Source organism: Podarcis melisellensis (assembly GCF_964234715.1).
Source record: "Podarcis melisellensis genome assembly, chromosome: 18".
NCBI lineage: Eukaryota > Metazoa > Chordata > Lepidosauria > Squamata > Lacertidae > Podarcis > Podarcis melisellensis.
In genome coordinates, this window is record NC_138536.1 from 11,472,247 (window position 1) to 11,499,491 (window position 27,245).

At 47.9% G+C, this 27,245-nt stretch overlaps 1 protein-coding gene across 10 annotated transcripts in view; it reads right to left on the reverse strand.

Moving 5' to 3' along the window:
- Positions 1-27,245, reverse strand: part of GATAD2A (GATA zinc finger domain containing 2A) — a 77,931-nt gene that overhangs the window by 13,410 nt on the left and 37,276 nt on the right. For 6 of the 10 annotated variants that reach the window (XM_081895598.1, XM_081895594.1, XM_081895593.1 and 3 more), the window contains exons 2-6: positions 22,941-23,029; positions 15,895-16,040; positions 13,101-13,378; positions 3,083-3,212; positions 1,500-1,631 (exon numbers count right to left, since the gene is read on the reverse strand). In XM_081895598.1, the coding sequence (XP_081751724.1) occupies positions 1,500-1,631; positions 3,083-3,212; positions 13,101-13,378; positions 15,895-15,927 (573 nt within the window). In that variant the 5' untranslated portion in view covers positions 15,928-16,040; positions 22,941-23,029. The remainder of the gene's footprint in view (positions 1-1,499; positions 1,632-3,082; positions 3,213-13,100; positions 13,379-15,894; positions 16,041-22,940; positions 23,030-27,245) is intronic. The other 4 variants (XM_081895599.1, XM_081895600.1, XM_081895601.1 and 1 more) reach the window with 1 other exon arrangement.

The following is a 27,245-nucleotide window of genomic DNA, read 5'->3' on the forward strand; positions in this document are numbered from 1 at the left end:
CAAAAGGGGCACGTTGCAGAGGGGCGGGGGAGAGAGATCAAATAGAGATCAATTAGGGAACAGACAATTGAAAATCCTTGGGAGTGTTGTGGTAGTTGGCTTCCCCACCTGCCCATACCCATATCCCTGTGTCCTGGGGATACAGAAACTGCCTTGTATTGAATCAGACCATAGTCTGTCTAGCTCAGATTTGTATACCCTAAACGGCAGTGCATTCAAGTAAACCATCAATTTTTAATGTATGTATCTATATCGATATCTATATCTTTATCTATATCCACATCCATATATATATATATATATATATATATATATATATATATCCAAAGGCCTTCACAACGAACAGCAGAATGGCTTCCCTGTAAAACCACACGACGCAAGTCTATAAAAGTCTACAGCGTAAAAGTTTACAACATAAAATTTAAAATTACAATGCAGTAGCATAGCTGGATTTCCCATCTTCCATATACCATCTTCCCTGACTGCTGGGGCCACTAGGAGCCGTTGTCCAACATCTCGAGGGTAATAAGTCCAGGGATGGGGGTGGGCAGAGGGGGAGGAGGCTTCTCGGTCCCTACAGTATTTTCTATAGAGCACACCCAGCAACCAATTGTATGTCTTGCTGGGATGCCTGAAAGCGGAGAGCAAAGCGGTAGACTGCTGCTGAACAGGGAAGTTCTGTTTGGCTTCTCAACAGCCGTTGACGGCTCCAAGACTGGGATGGGGCACCCTGTGTCCCCCCCCCCTCTCCAGATGTGGTCAGGCTCAACTCTCAAGCAGTCCCCACACAGCCAGCTCTTAGGGATGCTGAGAGCTTGAGGCTGGTGGACCCTGAATCGCCACAGGTCCCCATGCTTGCTCCAGAGGGAGGGGTGGTGTGCCACTGCGTTTAGAAATTAGCCTACTGAAATGTTGCTCCGCCCACTTCTGCCCCCGGCCCCACCCCCCACGGCCATGCAGGGTCCACCCCAGAAGGGAGTGTGGTCCTCAGGCTTAATCCCCGTACCCCACCACTGAAAGAATTACTTTAAGACACTTTCCAGAACAACAGCTCTATTTGCCTGTTGTTGGGGGTGTGTGGAACTGGGATACGTCTTTGAATGTACTGTTTATCACACTCTGTGGAGCTTACTTCTGAGTAGCTTGCAAGGGATTGGGAATATCTTAAAACAGGGGCATCCAAGGGTGGAGCAGGGCAATCTTTATTCCAGGTGAGCTCACCCAGAAGGCTTTTGCACCCAGTGCGGCCAAGAGAGTCTCTCAGAGGGAATGGAGCCCTCGATGGGCTGCTCACACCTGGCCCACAGTCTTCGAAATAAATAAGAGCTAGGCACCAAATGGCTCCTTCAACAGGGTTACAGTCCCCAAAACAGAATGCTAGGTTGCCAGTGTGGGACCTGACGCCTCAAAAGTCAATGTGACTCTTTGGTTCCTGAAATTCTTGGGAGACCCCTGGCGATCCACCGCGGAGTAGCCGGCAGCAAGCGAAGCGCTCTCACCTTCTGAGCCGTCGTCTCCTTCTGTATCTGACTCTGCCGCAGTTTCTTCAGCAGGACGAGTTTCGCCTCCTCTAACCGCAGCTCCTCCTTCAGCTGCTTGATCATCTGCTCCCGCTCCTCGGGGCTGCTCTTCTGCAAGAGGGAAAGGGGGCTTAATTCTCCAGTTAGGGGGTTTGCCAAAAGGGATGACGTTTTGGGGAGGGGTCTACAAGGAAGAGAGGTGGCAGCCATGTGGAGGTAAGGGGTGCAGGACTGGCTCCAGCCGGCAGAGTGGATCCAGACCTCCCTCCTCGCTCTATGGGCGCCTTTGACAGGTGGGTGGGGCTGATCACCTGTCAATCACCTGTCATTACAGATGCCCAGTGACGACCTTTTGTTTTGCTTGTCTGCAGGCGTGGTTTGGGGACAGATTGGAACTGTCACATGTGGCATGTGACTCTTAATCTCAGGGTCATGGGTTCAAGCCCCACATTGGGCAAAAGACTCCTGGATTGCAGGGGGTTGGACTAGGTGACCCTTGGGATCCCTTCCTACTGTACAATTCTATGCGATGAAGCAGGCACCTTCACCGATCCCTTTTCAGCACCGGCTAAAAACATTTTTTGTTTAGACAAGCCTAGTCAGGTATTTAGAAAGCTGGTGTGAATTTTAATCTGCTTGCAGTCTACTGCATTTTAGCTTTTCAAACATCTTATTATTGTTAATTTTTCTTAGTGATATTATTTTTCAATAATAAAACAGTGTACAGTGGAACTTCAGAAGCCAAACGCCTGTAAACTCGAACGTTTTGGTTCCTGAATGATCAAAAAAAGGAAATGATTTTTCCGGCTTTCTAATGATTTCTGGAAGCCAAACGTCCGGAGCAGTTTCCCGCAGCCAATTGGAAACCACGCCTTGGAAGTCTAATGGACTTCCAGATGGATTCCGTTTGCCTTCCAAGGTAAAGGTAAAGGGACCCCTGACCATTAGGTCCAGTCATGAAAGACTCTGGGGTTGCCGCGCTCATCTCGCTTTATTGGCCAAGGGAGCCAGCGTACAGCTTCCGGGTCATGTGGCCAGCAGGACTAAGCCACTTCTGGTGAACCGGAGCAGCGCACGGAAACGCCGTTTACCTTCCCTATTTATCTACTTGCACTTGGACGTGCTTTAGAACTGCTAGGTTGGCAGGAGCAGGGACCGAGCAACAGGAGCTCACCCTGTTGCGGGGATTCGAACCGCCAACCTTCTGATCGGCAAGTCCTAGGCTCTGTGGTTTAACCCGCAGCGCCACCCGCGTCCTGACTTCCAAAGTACGTCTGTATAAATTTTGGCACCCAGCCTGAGTGGGCTCCAGCTGCCCCCGAGGCTGCAGAAGTCAAGGCAAGCAGTGACTGGGTGAATCAGAGTTTTAGCAAAATGTGCGTGGATGAGGGCCAGAAGAGAAGTACCAAAAGGGATGGCTTGTTTCAGCGCTGCACCCAAGGAAAAGTCCCAGCGGAAGACAGGACAGGAGGAAGCAATGAAAAGAGAAAGCTCACATCCGCCTGGCCTGAATGCACCGAGTGAGGAGAGGCAGCTACATTAAGGCAAGGGCTAAGACTTACCATCAGCACCTCTGTGCTGGTCTCCTTTAACGGGATTTTCGTCAATCCATTCATTCTTGGGCTCGATGGTTCGTTGTCCGATAGTACTATTACATCAGGCGAAGGGACCCTCCTCTCTCGCTTGACGTCGCTGGAGGAGCAACCCCACACACAAAAAGAAAAGCAGAGAGAAGAGAAGAGAAGAGAAAAAATAACAATAAATTAAGACAACACAGTGAAACAGTTCCAGCTGGCTGTTCAACACCCCACCTTCCCCAATGTATGTCCTTCAGAGAGGCTGCTGAGCTTCATCATCCCTGACCACTAGTCATGCTGACTGCTGGGAGATGGAGTCCAGTAGCATCCAGAGTGCCAAAGGTTTTGTGGTCCTGCAGTAGGAAGCGGCATTCCTCTTTCTCAGGAGAGAATGACTCTTTTAAACAGAGGCATTCCTCCACCTCTTGTACACAGCAACCGAACTTTTCAGGGCACTGTCCCCCCGATCCCATAAACTCACCCCCAGTGCCCCCTGCCCTGCAGAAAGCATCGTTCAGAACAGCGGTTTGCAAAGCCCACTGAAGCAGACAACACAATCAAATTCAGCAACAACTGGGTGCACATTCATTCAACATCCAACTGAAACTATTTAGTTTCGACAAAATCGATGAACTTGATCCAGGGATGCTGGCTTTTCGACAGCCATTTATACCTGCTAGGCCCACTTGGAGAACCACTCCAGTACAGAATGCTCCTTCTGAGAGCAGGGATGGGGCACCTGTGACCCCCCCAGATGTTGTTGCACTATAACTATGCCCATCACGGCTGGCTGTTGGCTGGGGCTCTAGGTTTGGGAAGGCTGGCCAAACATGTGGACTGGTCTTTGGAGGGGAGACACCAATATTTTTATTCATTTATTACCAAATGTACATCTCCTTCAAGGAGATCGAGATGGTGGGTGTGGTTCTTGCCACACGTACAAGCACTCCTCATGGCATGCCTGTGAGTGTGACTAGCCCAAGTTGCAGGGCAGAGTGGGGATTCGAACCCAGGTCTCTCAAGGTCCTGAGACTAGGACCTTCTAGTTCAGCTCAGACACTTAGATCAAGCTCTGGGGGCCTTCTGGTGCTTCCCTCACTGTGAGACACGAAGCTACAGGGAACCCTGTGGAATGCCGTCCCATCAGATGTCAAGGAAATAAGTATTATTATGATGATGTTTAATCTTACTGTTTATTAGTAGGTTCTAATGAATTATTGAATATTGCTTTATTTGATAAGTTGTTCATTTGAAAGTTATTGTGACTTTTTATATTGATCTGATTGCTATTATTCATGTTCTATGTGTTATTATGTTTTTGTATATACTGGAAGCCGTCCATTGTGCCTGGGGCAACCCAGTTTGATGGGTGGGGAACAAATAATAAAATTCTTGCTGTTGTAAATTGGCAGAACTTTCACCCCACTTGTAGCAAGTGGACTCAAGGAGAGGTTTCTGTGGATGCTGCAATACTTAGAAGAGTCTCTAGAGGGCAGCCTAATACAATTCAAAATGCATCGTTCCTCCAAATGGGGACAAAAGGTGAGAGAGAGGTTATTCCCCTTCCCCATTTCTTAAGAACCACGCCAGATCTGTGGACCCAATAGGACTGCATGCAATTAATCGGTAACTCAATGGAGACGCACTAAACTTGAGAGGCTCAAGCCAGATAAAGCACGGCTTGTGAAAGAGCACACTTCTTCCTCTGCAAACATTACCCAAAGGGTCCTATTCCTTCTTAGAATCATAGTGTTGGAGGGGTTTCTAAGGGTCCTCTAGTCCAACCCCCTGCGATGCAGGAATATATAGCTGCCCCTTATGGGGATTGAACCTGCAGCACTGGCATTATCAGCACTAGGCTCTAACCAACCGTGGTCTCCAGGCTGACTTTCCCAAGTCGCAAGGGACTCAGCTAGGGCCAGGGCCTTTTCAGTACTGGCCCCGACCTGGTGGAATGCTCTGTCCCAAGAGACCAGGGCCCTACGGGACTTGACATGTTACCGCAGGGCCTGCAAGACAGAGCTGTTCTGCCTGGCCTTTGGTTTGGACTCAGTCTGACCCTTATGTTTCCCTCCTTTTATGGTTTTGATCTATGGGCTACTTTTAAAATGTAGCTGCATATTAAATTGCATTTTAACCTGTATTTTAAATTGTCCCCCCCCCCCAATTATGGTTTTACTGTGATTTTATTGGTGTTAGCCGCCCTGAGCCCAGCTCTGGCCCAGGAGAGCGGGGTATAAATAAAATTTATTATTATTAACAAAAAGTAAAGGTAAAGGGATCCCTGACCATTAGGTCCGATCCCGAACGACTCTGGGTTTGCGGTGCTCATCTAGCTTTATTGGCTGAGGGAGCCGGCGTGCAGCTTCCGGCTCATGTGGCCAGCAGGACTAAGCCGCTTCTGGTGAACCAGAGCAGGGCATGGAAACGCCGTTCGTTTATCTTCCCGCCGGAGTGGTACCTATTTCAAACTGCTAGGTTGGCAGGAGCAGGGACCGAGCAACGGGAGCTCACCCCGTTTGGGGATTAGAACCGCCGACCTTCTGATTGGCAAGTCCTAGGCTCTGTGGTTTAACCTGCAGCGCCACCCGCCCTCACTTCTTTCAGTAGACAATAAAACAAGCCCCTAGCTCAAGTACTCTCTCACAGGCCCCCTCTTTATTTTGATAAGCAGACCTGATTCCAGAGAAGAAGATAAATAAATAAATGGATGGATCTAAACACGGGAGCTTTGCTGCAGACTCAACTTAGTTTCCACTCGCTTGTTTTTTTGGTTTGCTTTTTTAAAACATCATTTAATGCATTTACATCCCACCTTTTTATCCAAGGAGCTCAATTCTTTCCTCACCCCTTATTCTACCCACAGAACAACCACCCTGTGAGGTAGGTTAGCCTGAGAAGCAGTAACTGACACCCAGTGAGATTCATGGCTGAGTGAAGGGATTTGAACACTGGTCTCCCAGCTCCTAGTCTGACAATCTAGCTAGCCACTACACCACACTGCAGAAGAGCTCCATGCGTTTTGGCTCCTCTCAAGGAAGCAAGCAAGCGTTCCTGTTGTATCTGGCGGTAGTCATACTCTGAGCAGAGGAGCCAAAACACATGGACACAAGTAACATTGTGCAACACAGAAAAGAGCCCTGCAGCTGAACCAGGCCAGAGGGGAGCCATCTGTTGATTACAGTGTGGTGCTGAGAACACCAAGGTTACAGGTTCAATCCCCATAAGGGATAGATGCATATTCCTGTATTGCAGGGGGTTGGACTAGATGATCCTAGAGGGCCCCTTCCAACTCTGATCCTATACCAGTCCACCCTCTTGTCCTCACAGTAGCCAAATAGATGCCCCAAAGGGAATCTCACAAGAAGGACTACAGCACAACACTGACTCTCCCCAGTTAAGACTCCCAGCAACCCATATTTAAAGGTGTTTATTGCCTCTGACTGTGGAGCCCATTCATTTCAATGGGTCTACTCAAAGTGGAACTAACTTAGGTAAAACTTCTTTCTTGCAGTTGATGCAGATACTGGCCTATGTACAGCCATACCTCATGTTACGTCCCGCGGCGACCTGGAAGAACCAGAAAGGGTTACTTCCGAGTTTCGCTGCTTGCACATGTGCAGAAGTGCTAAATCATGCTTTGCGCATAAGCGCCAAATCGCGCCACGCACCTGCGCAGATACGGCGCTTCAGGTTGCGCTCTTTTCATGTTGCGAACGGGCGTCCGGAACGGATCCTGTTTGCAACCAGAGATACCGCTGTACTCTTCCTTGATAACTTTTCAGCTCTGGCTTGTGGTTTTTAAAAGTGTCAAGTTTTGCAGGAATGAACTCTTGAGGAAGAAAGCGGTTTCTACCAGGCCAATGCCAAGTTTGGAGAAGGGGCAGTCGTAGAGAGGGGACACAAACAGCTTACGATTTCAAACAATGCAAATAAGACCCTCTCTTTGGGAGATACCTGGGTTTGGGACGTCTGCAACATTCCAGCCCTGACTACAGAAGGGAATGTCCAGTCTGGATCACAGAATTGTAGAGTTGGAAGGGACCCCAAAGCCCACCTAGTCCAACCCCTTGCAACGCAGGAATCTCAGCATCCTCTTCTTACAGAGGGCCCGTTACACCAGCCTGCTTTCAACATAGGACAGCATGTGCCTATAGTCTTCCCTGCCACAAAATACTATCAAGCAGAGAGCTTCCCAAACCATTGGCTTCAGTTTAAAAACCCCAGCACACCCACCCGTCCAATTTGCCAACTGTGCAAGATGTTTTCTCTGATCCTGAACCTCTGCTGCCTTGTGGGAGGATGATGATGATTATACAGCACCCTTCATCTGGAGGTCTTTGGGAGAAGAAAAGGCTAAGGAGTAAACCCTACTCAAATCCAGAGAGGAGTCCCTAAGGCGGTTGGATGGCGCCTTGTCCGCCTCCTTCTGGCAACTCCTGCAGCCCAGCTGGCGCCAAATGTCTTGCTCTGATTTCCTTTGGACCCCCATCAGCGAGGCTGAGACCCCCAGGACCCCCATACCCACAGCCCAGGCTTGCACCCAGGAGGGAAGTCACTTCGGTGCTGCTAACACAGTGGGTTGGCTTCACCCCCGGAGGCACACTCCATTGCCTCTCGAGACAGATGGAGGCCCAAGGCAGTAGCGAGATGTAAATTCAGCCTGGGAAGTGGTCGGATTTTGGGTTCAGAAGCTCCTGGTTTGCTGCCCAGCATTTCCAGACACGGTTGAGAAAAAGAGACCTTGTATCTGAAACCCTGGAGAGTCGCTGGGGATCCTGAGCTGCACTCTTGCACAGAAAAAGAATCGGCCAAGTTTTAACCCCTTCTGCTACGTGCGAACTAAAAATCTCTCGCACACATGCACACGGTCGCCCTTGTATAATCAGTTATCGCAGCATCATCACAAGACGGTGAACTCCCCCCCCATGCCGCCCAAAAAGTCACATGATCCCATTGGTCATGTGGATTAAAAAAAAACAACAACCCCAAAAAACAATTCCTTTCCACATCCTGGGAAAAGTCATGGCAACCAACCGGTCGGAACCGGTTTCGTGACACATTTGCTTTCATTTTGTGGAGTGGGAAGTTGTTGTTGGGGTGCGGGGAGGAAGGAAGGGAGGAGGAGGAGGAGGAAGAGAAGGCGGAGACAGGTAGTGGAAAGAAAATGGAGGGGGTCGGAAGGAGGAAAAGTCTCTCTCATTCAGACACACACAGAGAAAAAGGGCAGGCAGGCAGGCAAAGATGGAGAACCTTAAAAAACTTTCTGAAACCAGCTGAACTGTGAGATTCTGCAGAACCTGTTTTGTACACCTAACTTTTTTTTTATTTCTGCATTTAACATCGTCATTCCTCCTGCTTCGTTTTAAGGCACTAATTTTGTTGGTCAAGTTGCATCATTTTGCATAATATCTTTATGTATTTATTGCAGTGACTGCCAAACAGAAACTTTCTATCTTATGGCAATAGATATTATGATTATTATTTAGATTTGTATAAATTCATTAAATTTATATATCACCCTTCATCCAAAGATCACAGAGGGTAGTTTACAACATAAAACCACAAAATGCTTAACATAATATACATATTTTTTAAAAACCAAACCATTAACTATATGTGGCTTCAGCGATTAATGGCATCCTACTAGGTTCAAGAAAAAACTTTTCTGAAGTGCTGTTTTGTCACTTTCATTATTATCTACCTACTCACGCAATTTAATGTTTCTAGGTGGGTTTCAGCCAACTAAGAGTAGACCCATTAAGAAACTTAAGGTAGTTCATTCATTTCAATAGCTCTGCTCTCTTGCTATAACCCACAATACTGAATTTGTTTTCTGTATTGATTCGCATTATTTTAGATTTTTCTTATTTTTTTTCTTTTTGACTGCAGCATTTATTGTTCATGTGGGTATTTCTATTTTTAATATTATCATTATTTATTTTCAATTATTTATATGCCGCTTATTAACAACAGCCACCAAGCAGCATACAGTATAATAAATTCAAAACAATGCAAATATCTATTATGATCACCATCATCATCAACAACAATTTTATATACCAAAAGATCCTACAATGCAAATGATTTATTTTCAACAGTTTATGTACCACTCAATTACAACAGCCCCTAAGCAGTGGATAATAAACTCAAAACAGTGCAATTAACTATTAGAATTACAGTGGTACCTCTAGTTGCGGACACAATCCATTCTGGGGTGCCGTTCGCACCCTGGAAAGTCCGCAACTAGAGAGGTGCTTCTGTGCAAGCGCGGAGCGCGATAGAGCGCTTCTGCGCAGGGAGCGGGCATGGCGAAACCCAGAATACACTTCAGGGTTTGCCATGTTTGCAACCTGAAAAGCCGCAATGTGAAGCAAACACAACAAGAGGTATGACAGTATAGAGTTAGAAGAGACCCTGAGGATCATGCAGGAATATGTAGCTGTCCGAATCTTGGCATTATCAGCACTGCGCTCTAACCAACTGAGTTATTACTATTTTCAACAATTTATATATCACTCAACTGCAGTAGCCTCTGCGCAGCAGCGTGTAATAAACTCAAAACAATGCAAACAACAACAGCAGCTGAAAATGAAAATATCAGAGTATCCCACTTTGGGTGCAATGGTGGGAAATGTATGCCAATCTAGGAAGACACTGCAAAGAAAAACTGTGCACAAAACCACACACTTCTACTGCCCACAGCGCTTTTTAGGTAGGGCCTCCTGCCTTGTTCAAACGTCAACATACCACATACGTTTACTTGAGAGCAAGCCTCCATCAGGTCCAGTGGAACTTATTCCCCCCAAATATTAAAGTCCTTTTTTCAGGGGGTTGGGGGAAGGATGAAGGATAATAGAATGGTTGCATTGGAAGGGACCCCTGTGGGTCATCTAGTCCAACCCCCTGCAATAACTGTCCAGGCAGCTTTTTCTTCTTTCTTCTTTTACTGCAGCATTTATTGTTCATGTGGGTATTTCTATTTTTAATATTATCATTATCATCATTATTCATTTTCATCCATTTATGTACCACTTATTACAACAGCCCCTAAGCAGTGGATAATAAACTCAATACAATGCAAATATTTTTTATCTATCTATCATCTATCTATCTATCTATCTATCTATCTATCTATCTATCTATCTATCTATCCAAGCTGTTTCTCCTTCATGCTGTTGGAAAGTTGCCCTGCACGGAGCCCTGGCTTCATTCAGCTCAGCCTTCCTTCCCCTGCATTGTTCACTTGGCAAAAACCGTCCAAAGTTTTAGGGGGGTGTGTGTGTGTCTTCCTCAGCCTCCACCTGGATATAAATCAGGATTAGAACCTGGGAAGTTCTGGGTACAAAGCAGGTGCTCTAGCACAGAGTTCAGGCTCCTGCCTTTAAAAGACAAGAAGAAGATTCTAGCCCTCATGGTTCTAGAACAGTGTTTCCCAAACTTGGGTCTCCAGCTGTTGTTGGACTACAATGCCCATCATCCTTGACCACTGGCCCTGCTAGCTAGGGATGATGGGACTCGTAGTCCAAGAACAGCAGGAGACCCAAGTTTGGGAAACACTGATCTGGAATCTGAAATCAGACAGGATGCAGAGTCAGACCTAGCTCAGTATGAAAGAACAAAGAATGGCAAGTATTGTCTTCTACCAATTACTGGTGGAAGCTGCCCAGGCGAGAACCTCGCCTATCTGGAGATGGCAGGGACTGGACATGGGACATTCTGAGCAGAGGAACCAAAACTGATGGACACAACTAACATTGTGCAATATAGAAAAGAGCCCTGCACGAGGCCTTCCTCTAAAAAGGTAGCAAGGTTCCAGTCCCTATTGTTCTGGATACCCAGCAGATCTGAATGTCCCTCCCAGGTCTGGACACACTGTGTGCCTGCAGTAACTTATCTTGGGGATGAAAGAAGTCTCTTTGGAATCCAAGAAGTTTCTCCCCAACAGGAAGTAAAAAGAGCAGAAATAAATGCCATCTCTCCCACCCTCCTCCTCAAATAAAATAAAATACCTCAGAAGAACATCTTTGCAGAGTTTGAAATTGTGTGGTGAATAGTGCCTGCAGGGTGGGGTGTGGGGAACAAACGAACGAACACACACACACAGCTCATCAGCATAACCTGTCCTCCCAGAAGAGCCAGTAGATCAAGGATCCGTGTTATCAATCCCAAATAAATCTTTTAAAATTCAGCACGGCCTTAAACGCTACCAGGCGTCAGGTAGTTTTCCAAGAAGGGCGAAGAGACACCTGGGCAGGACGGGGTGGTCGATATTAAAATTAAAACGGGGCCTTCTCACATTTCCACCAATTGTGCCCACAGAATAAATGGCTCCAGGGTTAAGAGTTTAAAAGAGCAGGGAAAGCGAAGCCTGCAAATGGCCTCCCCAGAATGCTGCTTGCTCTTCACCAGCCTTGGAAAACACTTTTTAGAGATGGCCGCTGTGCATGTGTCTTTTTGGCCAAATGAAGGCATGCACTTAGAATCATAGAATCCTAGAGTTGGAAGAGACCACAAGGGCCATCGAGTCCAACCCCCTGCCAAGCAGGAAACACCATCAGAGCACTCCTGACATATGGTTGTCAAGCCTCTGCTTAAAGACCTCCAAAGAAGGAGACTCCACCACACTCCTTGGCAGCAAATTCCACTGTCAAACAGCTCTTACTGTCAGGAAGTTCTTCCTAATGTTGAGGTGGAATCTTCTTTCTTGTAGTTTGGATCCATTGCTCCGTGTCCGCTTCTCTGGAGCAGCAGAAAACAACCTTTCTCCTCTATGTGACATCCTTTGATATATTTGAACATGGCTATCATATCACCCCTTAACCTCCTCTTCTCCAGGCTAAACATGCCCAGCTCCCTTAGCCAAAACTTACAAAGAGGACACCATGCCACTCAAGAAAAACTGCAAACTGCAGCCCAAAATAAATAACAACCGGCTATTCACCTAAGACTGGGCCCAAGATTCTCCCCCTAGTCTGCTTTAAGAACATAAGAAGAGCAGGCAGAGGCAAACTCAGCCCTCCAGATGTTTTGGGACTACAACTCCCATCATCCCTAGCTAATAGAACCAGTGGTCAGGGATGATGGGAACTGTAGTCTCATAACATCTGGAGGGCCGAGTTTGCCTCTGCCTGAAGAAGAGCCTGACCTAAGAAGTCACATTCATTCTGCATGCAAGAGATGGAGGAGGGCCTTCGTTTAGACCAGGACCTCAAAAGACCTGAATCCCCCCCAGGGGTTGTACAGAGTCAGACCCTTGGATCCACGAGTTCAGAACTGCCCACTCTGACTGGCAGTGGATCTCGAGGGCTTCAGGCAGGAGTCTCTCTCAGCTATACCTGGAGAATGCCTCTCTTCAGAAGAGCAATTCGCCCTGAGAAAGGAGGAATGCCTCTTCTTTGATCAGGGACAGGGAAACCAGTGGCCCTGCAGATCTCATGGGAGGAATGCCTCTCTTCCGAAGAGGAATTCTTTTCTGAGAAAGGGGAATGGCTCTTCTTGGATTAGAGATGGGGAAAATGTGCATCCTCCCAGGTGCTGTTGGGACACCCAAGGGTGGTATAATAATAATAATAATACAGTGGACGCGCTCAGGTTGCGAACATGATCTGTGCGGAATGCACGTTCGCAACCCGCAGCGTTTGCAACCTGCAGCGGCACGTTTGCACACGCACGGGTTGCGATTCGGCACTTCTGCGCATGTGCGACCTCCAAAACCCGGAAGTAACCCATTCCGGTACTTCCGGGTTTCAGCCGGTCCATACCTAAAAAAACAACAACCTGAAGCATCTGTAACCTGAGGTATGACTGTAGTAGTAGTAGTAGTAATAATAATAATAATAATAATAATAATATACTATCCATATACTCTGGGTTGCTTCCAGCACATATAAAAACACAATAAAACGTCAAATATTAAAAACGCCCTGACACAGGGCTGCCTCCAGATGTCTTCCACAAGCTGTGTAGTTCTTTCTCTCCTTGACATCTACAGGCCACCTACCTTTTCGAGGTGCTCATGTCCACCGGCTCGTCTCCCGTCTGGACTTCCACTTTGATCGTGGCTTTCATCTCCCCTCCTTTTAACAGTCCCTGGACTCTCCCAGATGTGGGTTCACTCTTCACCTTGAGGTCTCCCCCTTCCGCGTTGGCCTCGGGGGCCCCCAGGAGCCCCTTGTCCATCTTCATCTTCTTGCAGTCCACGTCGTTCTGGGTGATCTCCCGCTCGAGGGCTCGCTTCTGACTTCGCGTCCGGCAAGCTTCTTCTGTCATTATGGTACTCTGATGGAGTGGGGAAGTAACACAAGGAAAGGAAAAGGGGTGGGAAGAGGAAGAAGGTAAATTCATCCAGGCAACACAGATCAGAGTATCACAATGTGTTGTTGTTTTTTTATAATAGTAATAAAAAAGCAGCAGTTTGCACTAGCTGCTTAGGGAGTGCAAAAGTGGGTGCTCAGCTCTGTTTCAAGCAGAACTCACAACGCAATTCATGGGGAAATGGAAAAATGCGAAGTCAAAATGGGTTTTGGGAAATCAGGGGCAAGTTCACTGCAAGAAGATATGGAGACTCCCTACCCACAATTTTTTTTTAAAAAAAACTGCTTAATTTTGCTTGCCTCCCCCTCCCCTTTAAAAACCTGCCCGTTATCCTGAACACCTGCTTCTCCCTCCTGGCACATCCTGGGGTTTGGAAAAGGCCCTGCATTTTATTTTTTTAAGGTACAGAGAACATGCCTTTTACTGCTAAAGAGATTACAGGCTTTATTCCGCCACGGGCCCTAAAAGCCACCAGAGAGAATGTCTTAAAGGAGAAGGGCTGTGGGGAAGCCATTCTCTGCACCCCTCCCTCCCCACTGGTTTTGCACAGGAAGTGCTCAGAACTCGTGGAAGTAGTTGGGAGAGATTTGGGGGGGCTTTAAAAAAAAGTTTTTTTAAAAGTGGTGGTGGGGTGGAGGGTTGCATTTTGCCCCCACCCTGGGTATGTGTTCCCTCTCCAACTGTACCTGCAAGAGAGGCAGGCAGACACCCACCCACACACACACACACCCCAAACCTCTTCTGATTTGGGGGCTGGCGTTGCAGGGGTGGGGAAGGGCAGGGAGCAAAGAGCTGAGTCAGTTTGTGATCACATGACATCACTGGGTCCACACATGACCCTTTCCCAGGATTCAGTGGGAGAGACAAAGCACTTTCCAGAAAACCGGTCTGAACTGGTTCCAGACAACAAGGCTATGTGTTGTTAACCCCTCGCAGCAGAGAGAGCGCAAGGAGGAGAGCGGCTGCGGCCACCACCGTCCCTGCATCTGCTTGTGGGTGGGGTGGGGCTGGGGGGCTGCAGATGGGCATTCCAGAACACAGAGTCCCAGGGAATATGGGGAAGGGGGTGGGGGAGACCACCCCACGGCAGCGTGCTCTTAAAGGGGCAGCGCAGGTGGTGGTCAGCTGGCCGGGCTTGAGAAAGCCATTTTGGAGAAGCGGGGTGAGACGGGGTGCCCGTAAAAGACAGATATAGAAAAAAGGGGGTGCAAAGTCAAGGACTAGGGGGTGTGCAATGAACACCATGAGCCCAGCCCCCAGGAGAATCACCCAGCGGGGAGTTGGCAAAGAAAAAACAACTTTTCTCCAAACCAGGAAGGGGGGGGGGGAGGAAAGGCTTCCCAGGATGCATTGCACAGGAGGAAGAAACTTCCCCCTCCGTAAAAAAAACAAGGTGGAGGCAGGAAAATAAATGCATTTGCGGCAGGTGGTCTGTCCCTGCAACGGAAAACCCTTCCAGACTTCACAGAGCCGAAGCAGCCGCGCATTTAGCAAACCACGAGGTCTAGGAAGCTGCTTTGTCAATTTGGGAGAGAGCCAGGATTCACTGGCGCCCAGCCCACTGCCACCGGCTGCCAGGGGTGCCAACCTGAATAAAATATTGAGGGGGGGGGGCAGGTAAGCCCCACCCCATAGAATCAATCACATGCCGTGGTGCATGGACACCATTTGAATGGCAATGCCCATCAACTTTGGAGAGGGGCGGCCCCCTCAAATATTCTAGGGTGGGGGCCCAAGGGACCTTGGCCCCTAGGAACTGGCTCCTCAGACCAAGGGGCTTGCCCACCCCCCCTCCGCAGATGGTGTAGGGACTCCCCCCTCCCTGCAGGCAGGATAGCCAATGGTTAGGAGTGACGGCAGTCGGAGCCCAACATCGGGGGGGGGGGTTGCAAGTGCTCCCCATTCCCAAAGCTCACAATTTGTCTGCAGAATTTTGCACCCGAAGAGAGCTGCCGGTGTGTTGTTTGTTTGTTAAATTGGTACAACGCCCTGTCAGGACAGCACAAAGATGCAAAACAGAAGCTATGAACAAAGTTGTGTTTGTGTGTGTGTAAACACCTTGCACAACCAGATCCCAGCAGGACTTTAGGAGGAAGGAGAACTGGACCTACAGCTACGCTTGAAGTGCTCCTTCCTAGGGGTAGGGAAGCCCCAAAACTCCTGGGCAAAGACTCCTTTCAATGGCCAAGGAGCCTTCCCACTCTGCAATTCTATGATTTAGTGGTTAGTCCAGCCTGCAAGCTAAAGGAAGAAGAAAACCTCACCACCTTTGTCAGCTTCAGCCTAGTTGCCTCTCTGCAATTGTCAACTCGCCACTTGCTTAACACCCGCCACCCCTTTTCCTGTCTGTCACAATAATGGGGGGCAGGCCCTTCTATCACTTAGAAGACAGGAAGCTGGCGTTTGTTTGTTTTTGCAGCCCCAGAAACATTTTTTTTAATACCCCCAACCGCCTCCCCTTTAAAGAAATGGAGACAAACCTGGTATAATTCAGGCAGTGTCTTTTCCAGCATGGGGTGCCTCGTGACAGAATCCTATCACATATTGACATAAATTCACCTCCTGCTCGGAAGAGAGGCGAGGGGAAAAGGAGCTTGCGGGAGAGTAATACCGCTTTCTTTCGCCACTGCAGGGAAGGTTATAAGGGAAAGGAAAGAAAAGAAAAAGCAAAGGGTAAATTCCAGTTTATGAAGGGAAGGAGAGCCCTGCAGCTGGCTAGACCAGAGGGGAGTCCCATTGAGCATCCTGCCCTCACAGTGGCCAACCAGAGGCCCCCAAACAGAAATACGCAAGCAGCAGCAACGATACCCAGCAGCTCAGCCAGCAACCGGTGCTCAGAGAAAAAGAAATCGGGTATATACAGACATTTCCATACATAGCTGCCACTACAGCCTCCAGAGCGAGTTCTACCTGCTGTCCGGAAAAAATAATAATCTTTCTTGATCCTGTGAGTTTTGGGCAACCAGCTAACTCTGCGTGCAAACAAACATATTAGGAAAGTTTGCAAGACATTAAAACATCAAATCAAACAATCCAGAATAAAATAAGTTCAAGCTTCAAGGAAAAAATTTCAGATCCTTCTCTCTAAGGGACCCCAGTTGCCAAACTGGCATCCAGAGGTCTCTGTGTGGTCGCAATTGGACCTGCGCCACTTGCAAAAGGTGCCTGCTAATTTCTAACTGCCTGGAGAGCTGCTGCTGCCAGCCAGTGTAGGCAATGCAGAGCTAGAGGGACAAGTAGTCCGGCTGCTTCCAAAGTTCATATTTCCACCTCTGATGCAGAGATACTGAGGGAAGAGCTTTGGGAAAGGGCATCGCCCTCACCATATGGCCAGGTCTACACAGGAGGAGGCATGCTTATTATCTGAACACGTTCCTTGTTTACCCAAGCATTTGGTGGTGGCCAAAGAAGACTGTTGCAGGCAGCCCGAAGACCACTGGATAGAAGAATGCTGTAACAGCTCTGAGATGTTTTTAATTGTAATTAAAAAGGTTTCAGCTTTATTTTTGGATTGCCCATCTCTCTGCTGCCCTGGGCTCCTTCGAGAGGAAATGGTGGGTTAGGGTTATGACAGGCGCTACTGGCTTTGTGGCTAGGCCTACCTTGCAGGGCTGTTGTCTACAACAGGGACAGGGATGTTGAAGCCTGTCTGGGGTGGGGGCAATGCAATCTTCCTCTTGAGTGTTTTTGTCTGGTTGGAGTCATAGTTGGAAGGGACCACAAGGGTCATCTAGTCCGACCCCTGCAACGCAGGAAGCTTTTGCCTAATGTGGGTTTCGAACCTGCGACCCTGAAAGTAACAGTCTCTCAACCAACTGAGAATTGCCCTGGAATCCTGATCGCGCCTCTCGCTTGCCTGGATATGCATGCAGAGGGGTATGTGAGAGTCCACGTATAGAAACTATGCTTGCTTTTGGAAAAAATAGCAATGCAGCAGCAACAACAACCTTGCAAGTGAGGGCCACATGCACAGACCTCTCTGAGCTCCTTCTGGAGGAAAGTAGGGGTGCAGGGAGGATAAACCGAACAAGCCATTGAAAAACAGAAAGCCATTCAACTCTTAGCATGCAGAAGGGCAGCCTCTCTGGACAAGAACCAGGGCTGTTGCCTCCAGCACTAATGCAAATCAAAGCCTACATCTGAAGGAAATGGGTCTCCAGAGAGAGCAGCATGCTGGAGAGGCGAAAAACAATCCCCACTAGACAACCAAGGAAAAACATCGGTGTGTAAGGAAGGTGAAGAGAACAGGGCGATTCCACGGCTACCAGTCAGGATGGTTGCTGTTCTGCCAGCACGGTCAGAGGTGGTAAACGCCTCTAGATCAGGGTTTCCCCAAACTTAATTCTTCAGCTGTTTCTGGACTACAACTCCCATCATCCTTAGCTAGCAGGACCAGTGGCCTGGGATGATGGTAATTGTAGTAAAAAAAAAAAACAAACCACCAGTAAACAGCAGGAGACCCAAGTTTGGGAAACTCTGCGGTCTGGATTCCAGTTGTGCTTGTGGGCTTCTCATGGGGGCATTTGCCTGGCCACGCTCAGGACAGGATGCTGGGCTAAATGGCCTGATCCTGCGGCTGCAGGGCTCTTTTTATGTGGCGAGCACTCAGTGCGAGTGCAAATAGCTTGCTCCAACTTTCATTTACAAGCTTTTCAATGTCAAGTGAAACAAAAGTTTCTTCCGCCTGGATCTTTTTTATTACACTCTTCCTCCCTTGATCCTTTATAAACCCACCCTTTCCTTATTTGTTCTGTTGAATCAGAATCGTACAATTGCAAGGGACCCAGGGGTCATCTAGTCCAACCCCCTGCAATGCAGGAATCTCAGCTAAAGCATGAGATTGTACCTGTGGACATACTAAAATATGTATTTTTTTTTTAAAAAAGGAAGGCCCCTGCTCTCCCCAAGTAAACAGAGTAGTATTCCTGCTTGTAATAATAATAATAACAATAATAATAATAATAATAATAATAATAATAATAATAATAATAATAATAATGTTATATATGTTTTAGTCTTAAAGAAAAGCAGAAAATAAAAGTTTCTCTCCTTTATGAAACAGGTCCCTTAAAAAACAAAAAACAAAAAAACCCCAACACATTGTCCCTACATTCCTAGAATTATTTGGAAAAAGAAAAATATCAGATATTACAGCTCATATTCCGGAATGTAGCTGTCTTCGGTTCTACTCAGAGTAGCTCCTTGAAAATAATGTTGGGCAGGACAGTGCAATCCAGTCAGGTCTACTCTGAAGTAAGTCCTATTAAATTTGCTGGGGCTTACTCCCAGGTAAGTAAGGTATAAGGGTTGCAGCCTAACTGTAGGTCCATTGATTTCAACCAACCTACTTACAGTAGGACTCAAGCTGAATAAAGACTGACACTTATTTTAAAAGGCAAGTTCTATTTCATTAACCTGATATGTATGCGCATATATATATATATGCTATGTCTGAAGAGAGAGAAATCAAGTTGCATTTTGGGATTCTTTTAAAAAGGTGTGTGTATTTGGAGTCAAAGCTTTAAAAATAAAACAAAGGGGGGGGACTCCACAGAGTCGAGCTTTGAGCTGCAGCACATGAAGGGTTAAGCCCTGCCATCTTCATGCCATTCACTGATATGTCCATTAAGGGTGTTACATAACAAAATGGCAGACCTTAACCCTTCCTGTGCCACACATCCCCATCGCTTGTCAGTCACAGGAGCCAGGCTGACTTGAAAGCAGCATGAGGACACAGCCAAAATACAAAAAAAACCCCAACCCCCGCCTTTTTCTGGGGAGGGGGGGAGTGTAGAGAAATGGGGGAAAGAAAGGACAGTGGGTGCTTTAAGGAACCCTGCCATGCCTGCAAAATAAATAAATAAAAGTTGGGGGGGGGGTGCATAAGTTTTGGGTTTTTTTAAACATTTTGTTTGGTTATTCAGGATTAAAGCTAATTAGAAGTTATTTAATTTAAAAGCCACAGGGCAGTGTGGTAAGATTCCGAAACATGTTGGTAGGCAGTAAGTTTAATACGGGGGGGGGGGAGGTTGGGGGGGCAAAGGGGACACAGTGCCTCCCAGTGTCAGGGACAGGGAAACTTCTGTGTCCCTCCAGCTGTTGCTGGCCTCTCAGATCTCAGTAGCCCCCCACCAATTGTTTCTTTGTGTGTGTGCATGCATGTTACACGTGTGTGTGGCAATGGGAGTCGTAGCACAGCAGCGCCTGGAGGGCCACGGAGCTCCTGCCCTCTGTGGATGGAATATGCATTACATGAGCACACAACTTCAGGATCTCTGAAGGGGACGCAGTGCAAGGAGTGGAGGTCTTCCTGCAAGCACCCTTCTTCCACACAACAACAGCGCCCCAAATCCCTCTTTACACATAGGGAAGAAAATGGTGCTCTTGACCAGGAACTTCAATTACTAAAAAAAAGGGTCTGCAGCTGGGTCCTCATCTTGGTCACACTCATATATGACCACAACGCAGAACCAGGCAGTGGATACGGGGAGAGGGAGATAGTGTTTGATGCTGCTTTTTCTTACAAGGAGTCCCATTGCAGGTGTCAAGTCCAACAAGTATAGCGTTAGCCATTACTACCATGCCAAGGAACTCGAGTTTCACCTCAAGTTTCCACCTGTTGGCTTTCGGCAGCTGGTAGGAAAGGACTTGCCCCCTTACATACCTATGGGGCATAGCTACCAACGTTTCCCTTTTTTAAATTCCCTTATTCCAAATATGATTCCTCGCAAGAAAAGGGAAAAGTTGACAGCTATGCTATGGGGTTAGGTCCTCCTTGCTCAAAGTCAGGAGGAGAAGAGAGCATCTGGGAGCAAGCAGAGAGGCTTTCCTACACACACACACACACCAAGGACCAGCCACCTGCATTTTACGGGTCCAGCCCTAGCTGGGTCACTTAAGGATCATGGCAATTTCACTGCAACAGCCGGACTCAAGTGGCCTTGTTTGCCAGAGGGAGAAAGAGAGGGAGGGAATGCATAGGAAATGAGGCTGAGCACACCTCAAACGATACAGGGTGGACTTCCTATTCCTGCCTCTTGCTCTCTCACACACAGATTTTCCAACGCAGGAATATAGGTCTGTCGCATCAAGCAGCGTCCGGATTCCCTCAGCGCCCAGCCAGAGATGCCACGGGGGAACCCTGCAAATAGGAGATGAGCACCGCCAGCCCTCCCTGGCAACTGATCTTAAACTCCAAAACTCAGGGGCTGTTTGAATTCCTCTCTGCCACCAATTTGCCTCCTTTGCTGTTTCCCATGGCAGAGAATTGCAAGAACTGGTTGTGCTCCTAACTAAAGGCTGCCCCTTAAACAGTCTCCAAGGTTTTCCTGGCTATATCAGATGAGTTACTGCCCGTTCCTAACCGTGCCACCACATACCCCAGATTGTTTGTAGGGGGCAGGTAAGCCCCCCCCCCCAATAATCGATCACAAGAGGCGATGCGCACACACTATTTGAATTGGCAATGCCCATCAACTTTGGGGGGCCTTAGCCCCTCAAATATTTTATTGTGGGGACTTGAAGGGACCTCAGCCCCTAGGAGTGAGCTCCTATGCTAATGATGCACAGCTAACTGCCTCTACAGCAGAGATGGGGGAGGGCTTGGGGGGCAAATGCGACCCACTGTCCAGCCCTTGAGGACTCTCTCTTTTTCCAGGCCACACCTCTTCTCTCCCAGGCAATGCCCCTCGTCACGGTAGTCCTTTTGCCTGGTTGTAATAACAGAATCACAGAACTGCGGAATTGGAAGGCACCAAGGGTCATCTATTCCAACCCCTTGCAAGGCAAGTGGGGGGTGGGTTGGACAAATCTGCACAGGACAAGACCTATCAGCAGATACCAGCCACAGTCACTTATGTTCTCCCTCTACTGTTGCTGGGAGTTGTACGTGGGGATAGTTGCTGCTGTTCAGTGTTAGAAACTCAAGATATATAAGCTAGGAGCCAAATGGCTCCGTAGACCAGGTTAGGCAAACTAAGGCCTGGGGTCGGATCTGGCCCAATCGCCTTCTAAATCCGGTCCACGGACGGTCTGGGAATCAGCGTGTTTTTACATGAGTAGAATGTGTGCTTTTATTTAAAATGCATCTCTGGGTTATTTGAGGGGTATAGGAATTTGTTCATCCCCCTCCCCAAAAAAGAATATAGTCCGGCCCCCACAAGGTCTGAGGGACGGTGGACCGGCCCCCTGCTGAAAAAGTTTGCTGACCCCTGCCATAGACCAAGGTCACAGTCGCCAAAACGAAATGTCTAGTTGCCATTCTGGGGTAAGTTGGCTCTAAAGTCTTATTTTCCAAATGATGGACTGACTCTGATTGATTCTCCATTAAGGATCTGGCTAGTTCAGAGGTCAACCTTGAGCTGGGTTAAGAGCTTTGAGAACTTAAAATAAGGAAAGTCGCTTTATCCAGTTCCCATATATGCCGGCCTATTCCAACCTTTTTTTCTTAATGGTTACTACTCAGACCATTCACGACGTGGGAATATTCTTCCCAACTCTGAGCAGGGCAGTGGGGGAAGAATAGACATGTTACAACAATTCACTATAACATGGTTCCCTGCTCCTGCTCAGGCTGCACTGAAAAAGCATTTTGCTTCCTGAAATTCATTCCGATTGCACAGATAAAATATAATGGATAGAATTCTACAAGGTTGGGTATTAGTGTGTGAAAACAGTCCAGGTCCAAGGACCCCCAGGCACCCATCCCCAGATGGTGGAGATGTCAGGCGACATCTTGGCACCCAGGAATCTTCCCTTGGTCGCAAGTGGCTGATAGCCAGGTGCAAAATGTGCCTGGTGAATTTCGAACCCTGCTGCTGTTGCACTTTGGGTTTCCCAGTGAACATCTGGTTGGCCACTGCAAGAACAGGATGCTGGACTAGATACGCCATTGGCCTCATTCAGCAGGCTGATCCATTTGGGGCCGAAGTTCTTTATCAGGGCAGCTTAATGTTTCTGGGGAAACAGAAGCTAGGGCTGGTCCCTGCAAATTGCCCTCCAGCAACTGTGGTACCTTGGAAAAAACAAAATGGGAGAGTCCAGCTTTAGTCGCCAGAACCAATTCTTATCATTTTTCTTTTTTCCAGACACCAGGCTACAGTGACATCTTAAAATCATCATCCTCCAGGGTTGTCACCAACTAAGTTCTCCTCAGAGAAGGCCCGTTGAAATTAACGGATCTTACATGGTCAAGTCCGTCAGTAAGAAAATAAGAATAGCCTGCTGGATCAAGCCCATCTAGTCCATCATTATCTTCTCACAGTTGCCAACCAGATGCCCATTGTGGGAAACCCCAAGTCGGATTTGAGCACACGGGCCCCTCTGGTCTCCTGAAAAGCATTTGCTGCCTCTGACCGTGGCTAGCAGCCATTGATCGCCTCCTCCTTCTCCATGAATCTGTCTAATCTTGCTTTAAAGCCATCCAAGTTGGCGAGTGAGCTCCACATTCCAGTTTCTGTGGATCCGCTCTGAGTTTGACTATGGTTGGGCTCAACCCTCCAAGTCACACAAGACAGGAAGCTCCTACCTGTCCCAGCCGTTCATGGGTTCCCAGGAAAGGTCTGCTCAGTCCTTCTGAAGGTTGTTTTGGGGAGGGGGACCCCGACTACAAGAAACCTAGGGAGAAGGCAAAAGAGAAAAAGGTGTACTGGGTTACTGGTGGGGCAGGCAGAGATTTAGACAAGAGACCTTAAAAACATAACCTGACCCCTGCTGGATTTGGCCAAAGGGGGCCCATCTAGTCCAGCCAGATGCCAGCCAGATGTCCACAAGGAGGACCAGAGCAACCAACTCTCCCTGCAGTGGCATTCGGAAGTATTTACCGACCATGACAGCGGAGGGAGAAGATACCCATTGTGGCTAATAGCCACTCACTGGCTTTTTTTTTAAAAAAAGAAGGGGTGGAGGATAGGAGCATGAACCCAACATGTTCCCTGTTTGTTTTGTATCCCGCCCTATACCCACCAGTCTCAGGGTGGCTACAGCATAAAAACACAATATAAAAACACAGCATACACAATCAAAATAAAAACAAAAGCAGCCCAATTAACACTCTGGTGCAGAGATACGAGTACCCTGCTGAAATAAAAAGCGTGAGCTGATCTGAAGCTGCCTTCGACCCAGGTGGACAGGTGGGGTTGTTAAGAGCAGGATTTGGGGATGCCTGAGGCCTTGCGGGAATTGCTGGGACACTGACTGATCAGGGACGATGGTGGAACTTGTGATCCCCACACCATCTGGAGGTTCCCCACCTTACTTTGCTCCAGGCTTCCCAGTCCAAAGGCTACATTCCCTTTTGAGGGTTTCCACCCCCTCTCTATCCTGCATTCCAGTTTCCCAAACTTGAGCGTCCTGCTGTTTTTAGACTACAATTCCCATCATCCTTGACCACTGGTCCTGCTAGCTAGGGATGATGGGAGTTGTAGTCCAAAAACAGCTGGAGACCCAAGTTTGGGAAACCCTGCTCTATTCAAACGAAGACATTATTATTAATTGCCTTTACATCCCACATTTTCCTGCAGGGAGCTCAAGCTGGTGTACACAGTCCCCTCCCCCCTCAGCATTTATAATTCAAACAACAACCCTGTGAGGTAGATTTGGCTGAGAGATAGCGACTAGAGCAAGGTCACCCAATGAATTTCCTGGCCAAGCAGGGACTTGAACCCTGGTACTAGCCCAACACCCTAATCACTACACCATGCTGCTGCAGAGTTCAAGGACATACCCCAGCCAGGCAAACAAAGCAGGGCTGGGGGCTGGAGGGAGGTGTATGGCCCTTGAACCTGAGGCCCCCACCCCTGTGGTCTACTCTGACTGATGGTGGGCTCTTGAGGCATTCAGCTCGAGAGGGGTCTTCCCCCAAACCAAGAGGACCTGAGACCTTCTACATGCAAAGCAGGTGTTCTACTGCAGAGCTATGGGGACTGCCTTCTTTCAGAAGCAGTTTCTAATACGGCTTCAGCATTAGAAATTCAGGTATATAAGCTAGGAGCCAAATGGCTCCTTAAACCAAGACTGCAGTTGACAAAATGGAATGTCTAGTTGCCATTTTGGGGCAAGACAGCTCTCAAGTTTTATTTTTTAAAGGATGGCCTGACTGAGCTTTGAGAATGTATAAAAGCAAAGTCCACAAATCTATTGGCCTATTCCGACCTCTTTTTCTTAATGGAGACGCAGACAATTCGTAACAGGAATATTCTTCCCAACTCTGAGCAGGGCAGTGGGGGAAGCCAAGACAAGTGACAACAATTCACTATAACGATGTTCACTGCTACTGCTCAGGCGGCACTGACAACACTTTTGGTTCCTGAAATTCATTCCAATTGTGCAGATAAAATATAACGGATAGAATTCTACAGGATGCGGTATTAGTGTGTGAAAACAGTCCTGATCCAAGAATCCCCAGATGGTGGAGACGTCAGGCGCCATCCTAGCACCCGGGCATCTTCACTTGGTCACGAGTGACCGATAGCCAGGTGCAAAAAACGCCTGGCTAATTTCGAATATTGTATGGCTTGGCCCCAGGGGTGGAGAGAGAAAAGATTGTCTTGAAGTCCTAACAGAGTAGTTCTTTGGACACGGACTTGGCATAATATTCAGCTTGAAAAGCAAAAATGAAAGGAAACGACCAGCGAGAATGTACCGAGGCAAGAGGCTCTGCTTTGAGCCAGGAAGTTGGTGGCTTAAGTATATCTTTTAAAAAAGGTGCAGCCCATCCACACCTGTCACCCACACTGCTTTTTCACACTGTAGTGGGGGGGGGGGGCTCACAAAGTGGTTGCAGGCTGTTCCTGGTACTAACGGAAATGGCCCTCCCTGTCCCATCACTATGTGAGCCGTGCAGAACCACCCCCAAAATCTGAACCAAGGCACCTCCACTGCCAGTACTTGTTTGGCCAGGATTCTTGGCTTGTATCTAAGCTTAGCAATACTCAGAGGAGACCCATAGCATCGGAGTAAATGACTTACATAGGCCCATTAATTTGAATGCATCTGCCTTCCAACACATATAAAAACATATTAACATGTCAAACATTAAAACCTTCCCTATGCAGGGCTGCCTTCAAAAAGTCAACGGTACCTTGGTTTAAGAACAGCTTAGTTTATGAACAACTTGGACTAAGAATGCTGCAAACCCGGAAGTAGGTGTTTTGGTTTGTGAACTCTGCCTTGGAAGCAGAACATGTTCCGCTTCCTGTCAAGTGTGTTCCATTTGTAAACAGAGTCCCCCGCTGCTATGGGAAAGCTCGCCTTGGTTTAAAAATGCTTTGATTTAAGAACAGACTTCCGGAATTGTAGTTTTATTTCCTTGACATTTGATGAGAGAGTGTTCCATAGGGAGGGCACCACCACCGAGAAGGCCCTCTGCCTGGTTCCCTGTAGCTTTGCATCTCGCAGGGAGGGAACCGCCAGAAGGCCCTTGGAGCTGGACATCAGCGTCTGGGCTGAACAATGGGGGAGGAGATGCTCCTTCCGGTATACTGGGCCAAGGCAGTTTAGGGCTTTAAAGCACCAACACTTTGAATTGCGCTCAGAAACGTACTGGGAGCCGATGTAGATCCTTTAGGACTGGTGTTATATGATCCAGATGGCTGTTTCCAGTCACCCGTCTGGCAGCCGCATTCTGGATTAGTTGTAGTTTTCGAGTCACCTTTAAAGGTAGCCTCAGCTGGATGCAACCTCTTGTGGCAGTGCGTTCCACAAGCTAATTGGGATCTATTCTGCACAAATCATTGTTAGGAAGCTGCAGCCCAGTGGTCAAGCATCTGCTTTGCCTGGTTCAATCCATGACTTCTCCAGGGAAGGTTGGGAGAGACCTTTGCCTGAAGGGATGGAGAGCAATTGATGCCACTCAGTGCTGGACTCTGCATAAGGGAGCTTCCTATGTTCCCAGTATATGCAGCCAGGATGGGCACTGATTGGGGGGGGGGATGATAAGTAGGAGGTAGAGCCCAGCAGCATCCAGAGCATCCCAGATGTTCCTCCATCCTTGGCCTATATGGAGGGACACACCTCTGGGCTACAGATGGGCCCAGGGTCCTACTCTGCTGCACATATGGTAAGTATCATAGAATCAGAGAATTGTAGATTTGGAAGGGACCACAAGGGTCATCCAGTCTAACCCCCTGCAATGCAAGAATCTATTTGCCCAATGTGGGGCTTGAACCCACAACCCTGGGATTAAGAGTCTCATGCTCTACTGACTGAGTTATTTCAGCATCCAAGGCGCATAACCCAAATGCTCACTTAAGTAATGCTCAAGCGCACATCTGCAAACCAGCAAGTTACAGGTCGGGCAGATATATTACAGAAACCCAATACTGGAGGGGCTCTGAATTCAAGCATCCACCCCACCCCACAAAAAAAGCAAGGAAACACACAAATTCCTGGCCCCCAGGGATCCAAGGTTAGGCTTGGAAAACCACTTGAATAAATTAACTCTCCCTCCCACCTCAGAAACTTGGGATGGGGCAGAGGTCCCCTTCCCCAACAGCTGTAGGAGATGAGAAAAACTGAGTAACTGGCAAAGGGTTCCTTTATACAGGGCCACAGATTATTTTATTATCGCATGAAGCCTTGCTCTTCTAATTTAAAACAAACAAAAAACCAGCTGACACAAACCCCCAACTGCACAGGATATTAAAACTAGAGTTGGAACACCTTTGCCCCACCACACCCCCCAAAAAAGTAGCACGAGACTGAAAACACTGTTTTTCAACACACATACACACACTTAAAAACCCTTGTGCCCCTTAGGATTCTGGAAGGATGGAAGTTGTGGATCTTGACAGGTTCTGTTGTTGTTGAAACAGGAAGCCCCTTTGGGTGTGCC